This window comes from Protobothrops mucrosquamatus, unplaced genomic scaffold, assembly GCF_001527695.2.
Source record: "Protobothrops mucrosquamatus isolate PMUCROS unplaced genomic scaffold, P.Mucros_1.0 scaffold1936, whole genome shotgun sequence".
Classification (NCBI taxonomy): domain Eukaryota; kingdom Metazoa; phylum Chordata; class Lepidosauria; order Squamata; family Viperidae; genus Protobothrops; species Protobothrops mucrosquamatus.
Window position 1 is genome coordinate 84,228 of NW_015388057.1, and position 5,567 is coordinate 89,794.

At 36.7% G+C, this 5,567-nt stretch overlaps 1 protein-coding gene across 1 annotated transcript in view; it reads left to right on the top strand.

Annotated features, from left to right (window-relative positions):
* Window positions 1–4,574, top strand: part of LEXM (lymphocyte expansion molecule) — a 24,759-nt gene extending 20,185 nt beyond the window's left edge. Inside the window, exons 9-10 of the mRNA XM_029285614.1 lie at window positions 2,517–2,647; window positions 4,264–4,574. Of these exons, the coding sequence (XP_029141447.1) occupies window positions 2,517–2,647; window positions 4,264–4,318 (186 nt within the window). The 3' untranslated portion in view covers window positions 4,319–4,574. The remainder of the gene's footprint in view (window positions 1–2,516; window positions 2,648–4,263) is intronic.
* Window positions 4,575–5,567: the final 993 nt, after the last annotated feature.

The following is a 5,567-nucleotide window of genomic DNA, read 5'->3' on the forward strand; positions in this document are numbered from 1 at the left end:
TCAGACCAATAGTAAATGGTATTGAAGCACTCTTTATTTGCTTATACACAAACACACACACACAATTATTGCAATGTATTTATTTATTCAACTGGTCTATGGCAACGGCAACATGAGTAGATGGTGACTAAATTGCTTTTCTCCTAGTATATATGATTTTTTATTTATTTCTCTCAACCCCTTTATAATATTTAACCTAAATCAGAGATAGGCAACTTTATAGCTTTCAGAATAATTTTAATTTTAGTTGCCTTAATGTTGTGCTATTGGCCATACTGAAATTGTTATTGGCTGAGGTTCATGGGAATTGAAGTCCAAAGAATTAGTCTCCAGTGGTTCAACTGCTCCTTCCTCTATATTGGATTTAAGACAATTTCTTAGCAGCCTCAGAGTGTGATATTTGCTTTGTCCATCAATTCAACGTTTTTTAAAATTCTGGTGTGCCAAAGGGTGATGCTAGTGATATATTTGCTTATGCCTTTTCTTTTGTTATTTGCATTTATCAGAGTTACTATGGTGATGTTAGAAGCACTCAAGTAGCTAGGAAAAGCTTCATTTTAAAAAAAATCTCACTTCCCCACTGATCTGGGATCATCAGCGGTTTAGGCTCAAGGCAGAGTTCTGGTTTCCATCTGTGAATCCAGGACAAGGCTTAAGAAAGTTGCTGCCTGCCTACACAAAGATTCAGGCTAGATGTGCTAAGCTGCTGCAACAGGCTTCCTCTGATTTAGTGTGTTGTCTGTGTATATGGTGTGCTACAGGAAATAATGTAATTTGTGCCACGATTTCTCCTCAGAGGAATAGCTAAATAGCAAAGATTACTCTGGCAATAATACAAGTACAAGCTGAGTTCTATCACTTGAGTTGTGATAGGAAAAAGCTAAAGAACTGCTGCGTTCAGGGTAAACAGCATTGAGGCAGATTATCCAACTCATGTGGTTAAAGCAATTGTGAAGTGGGTCTTGGATGAAATGCCTATAGCTGATCTACAGTAGCTTAACTGCTCTATTCTCCAGAGACAGAATAATTAAACCTATCATTCTTTGATGTAAAGCCAAGATATGGTGATTATAAGAGGCCTCTGTTTAATTACACATTTAGTCCCCCTGTTCTCTTTAAGAAGAGCCAGCGGTTTCTCCTTACAAGAATACAGGTGTCCATACACTATTCTCAATGTAAATATAGACTTACACTGCATATTCCTTGGATAGTGAAAGTGACTAACAAGCGAGTTGTGGAGCGCATAACATCAGACATGTTACTAGAAGGCAAAACCACAAAACTGTGTCTCACTTACTTTGGCCATGTCATGTGGGTGAATTCAGTGGAGAAAGCAATTATATTTGGAAGATTTAGCAGTAAAAGAAAACCAGGCCATCAAAGAACATGGGGCTGGACACCATCAAAGTTGACACGAAACAGAACATACTAAAAGAAATAGTGCAAGATTGGAAGATGGGGAGAGACCTGGCGCATCGAATTGCCAAGAGATGGACTCAACTGAATGGACATCATCATCATCTTCACCATCATCATCATCAAATATAGATTTCGATCAGATAAAATAGTATGTCTCTTCCAAAATTCTTTCCACAAAAACCAACTAGCTTCTATTATACAAATTAGAACAAACGGGCAGTAATCTTATATCCTTCAAGGATATGGATATAAGATGTAGAATCTTTTGTTTAACTTTAAGGGATTGGTCAAAGTTAAGATTTATACTGATATCAAGAGCATTTGAGATTCAGCATGTATTTATGTATTTATTGAATTAATGCTTCCCCCCCTTCCATTTGTGTAATCAGTTCATTGGAATGTTTAGAGGTTCCACCAAATTCGATTTTAGTAATTTTATCTATAAATACAGTATATCGCCAAGGTAATAGAATGCATAAATGGAATAACTGAGGGTATATTATCATACTACAGACATCAGTTGGAGAGTTGCATCAGTTTCAACACAGACCATCCAATTAAACATTCAGTACAAATTGCACTCCCAACATGGCATGGCTGTAGACATAGCAAGAATTAATGACACATGGTTGTGAATGACTTCTGCAGTACCTCTGCAATAGATGAAAGGCAATTTGTACTGAAGGACACAAAACACTTCATCCTAAGCAATTTTTTATTCTGGTGGAGCTCAACTGCTCAGGACCTCATAGAGTAAGGGAGTACTTACAACTCTGTGAAAATCATGGTGTGGTAAGAAGGATACAATTTTTTTATCGTTTCAAATTTTGTCGTCTTGTTTCCTCAGCTTTCTTTTATGCTGTTGAGTGCTGTCTTAGCCACTTCCTTCCTTTTGTGGTCCTTCCAAGACAATCTTCCAAGTAGCTTAATTCCATAGCTAGCCCCTAGAATTCTTCCTCCTTCTCCTTCAACTTTACTGAGAAATCTATGTGGATTTTTTGACATCAATATAGGAGCAATTTGCCATGGCCTTACTTTGAAGTGGGCAACCAGGAAGATTTAAGCACTCACTATATCCCCAATGCTCTGTTATACAGAATCCTGTCGGGGTTGGCCGCTATGATACCACAAAGCATGAGAAATATCCAAAGAAGTTGAGATACCGTTCCCTTTATATGAATGAAGCACATCGTTATCTTAGTAACTTGGAAAAGGACAAGTGTTTACAGTAAGTGAAACATAATTAAGAATGGCAAATCATTTTTTTTAAACCCCCCAACTTCCATCAGGGTTGGAATTTTGATTTTTAATTTGCATGCCTGACCTTGTTTATCTAGTTGTTCTGTATGTAGTTTAATTTCACATTTACTTTCTAAAATGAAATTTATCTATTTGTTTGGAATATTTAGCCTGATTCCCATTGGTACATAGGGTCTCACAAAATCTTGCCCTGCAGATGGAATTGGATTCATGAAACAGAAAACAACAGGGTTTAACAGGACAATGTTTAGAGTGAAGATGTTGTTATATTTTTAATTTATTACAATTACCCTCTCTATTTTGCTCTGCTTCTAAATTCACTCAACTCAGTTCCTAAAATTCATGCCATAATTGGAAATGTCAGTGTTCCAATTTTTGGCATCTTTGAATCTCTCTCCCTCTCATCAATATAGTTCTGTAAAGAAAAGAGCACAACATCTTAATGTGATCTTTTATGTTAATTGTGATTATATCAATACTACCTTTTGCAGTTTTATTCATAAACTTTATTCTGCATATTCACAAAACTAGCATGTGTACACATACATAAGCAGAAAACAGTCTTGTCACCATTGTACATTTACGTACTTAAGTGCTGGCAGAGTTGTGTAGAAGACAGAGATAAAATGGTAGCAAACTGCATGCATCCTGCTGTGTTCTCTATTTTTAAATGAATGAATCAGTAAATTCCTAATGCATTGTGTCTGTTTGTGAAATTTAAGGATGCAAGAGAGAAGTTTAGCTGAGAACTGAGAAACAGCATATCCAGAATTATTACCTGTAGACCTAGATCCTATGAAGATAATATAAAAATGGCTTCAGGATAGGAAACTCTTAGCCATTCCTTAGACAATCACCCATCCAATGATAAAATGATAAAATTGAATGTTGACATCTACACTGACTTGGAAGATCATTAAAGATAGATCTAACCAAGAACTAAGGAGAAATTTTTTGACAGTGGGAACAATTAATCGGTGGAATGGTTTGTCTCTGGAAGGTATGGGTGCTCCATCACAGGAGGGTTTCAAGATGAGACTGGACAGCCATTTGCCCAGAATGGTATAGACTTGAGCAGGAGGTTGGAATAGAAGACCTCCAAGGACCCTTCTAACTCTATTACTATTATTAAGAACAATGTATGAGTTTTTAAGTATCCCTACATCATAAAAATTCAAAACTTAGATATGAAAAACTAAGCAGATGTAAGACCCCAAAGAATGGTTGTGACAGTTCTCTTTCTACTGTTGCCTTGCATCCAAAGTTTCTTCTTTTTGTGATAAGTCTAGCCATCCTATATATTGAGTGAATTCAAAGCTCTGTTCACCTGTAAATCCCTTCAGTAGCTTAGGAGAGGTCATTAAGTTTGTTGGGATGCTTACCTTCAGCTCTAAGTTCTTCAGAGGAAGAGAAATCCATGGTTTCCCAGTTGTTCCTTAACTGGAGCTTCCAACAGTTTTTAATCACTATGTCCAATTGTCAGGGATGCTAATTCAGTGATATCTGGATCAACATACAGTCTCAACCTTGGCTTTCATAAAGGATTGAATATGTAAACAATTTATTGGATTTTTTTTTCCACAGGGAGAGGATCACTCCTGTTAATAAAGGTCGCTGGAGCAACCCAAAATCAGCCTAAGAAATTGTTGCATCTGGAAAAAAAATCTTAAGTAATCATGTATGAGCTGCATGCCTACATACTGTAGCTTTAGTTTGGTCAGGCTAGCTAAAGATGCACCGAGGAATCTCTTATTCTCATCCAATACACTTTTAGAAATTTGGGTGTTCACTTTCACCTTTTTTTTAAAAAAAAAATCAAGGTATTTGTTAGAATTTTATAACTGTAGGTTTCTCTTCTAAAATCAGTTTGCTGCCATAATTATGTCAATACTGTATTAAAATTGCTAGAAACTTAAATGCTTGCTATTCATTTAGCAACTACTTGTAAAACGTTGTCCTTTATTGAATTAAAGGGGGGGGGGCTATTATTCCCTGATCCTAATTCTCACAGTCCAGAGTTGTATCAGTTTCTTTTAATTGGATTCTGGTAGAAGAGAGTTTTAATGCAGTAAGGAAACAACTGCAGTCCAATGTTTTGATTTTTAACAATAGGGTCTCATTAGAATCTGTAGCTTTCAAAAATTAAAATGGATTTATGGAGGAAAAGAAGATCAACTCAATGGCTGCATCCAGTGGAGTTTTTCACTCCCATATTACTGCTTTTCCATTTAAAAATAATGCACATATTAATGTTGTATACGGTATGTCTACCCCAATGGGTGGATCATGGCAAGGTGTACCGTATATTTACTTTATCAGTTCATATCCATTGAACAGTGATCATGAACAGCACCTAAACCGTATTTACATAAAAAGAAACTAGTTTCCTACATTTAATTTTACATTTAAAATGGGGAAGGCAGGCAATCTTAGCTCCTTTGGTACACAAGGGCTGGTCCAGTCCAAGATCAGATTTGCTCCTACATCTACGCATTTTAAGTTTAAGAAAGTGAGCTTGACTCCTAGCTGAAGAGCAGCAAAGGCAGTTTTGCCATGGGCAGGGCAAACCCGGTGGTGTATCAGTGATTCAATGGTAGGTGTAAATAGATAAAAGCCCTCTATGGATGTTCACAACTGGAGTTTGAGCAGAAGAGCAAGTGATGAGTGCCACCTCGGCTAAAGTTCTCTCCCAGAGCCCCAAGGAATAATTGGCAAAAAAAACAAACCCAAAACCCAGTTACCTTTATGGAATTTAGCTCTCGTTTTTGCCTGGAATGATCCTCTTTTGAGAAAAAAGACAAAGAAGGATAAACATGGATTAAAGATTCAAGGACTTCATCTGAACGATCTGTGCAATGACTGGTGTGAACAGATACAAGCTCAAATGC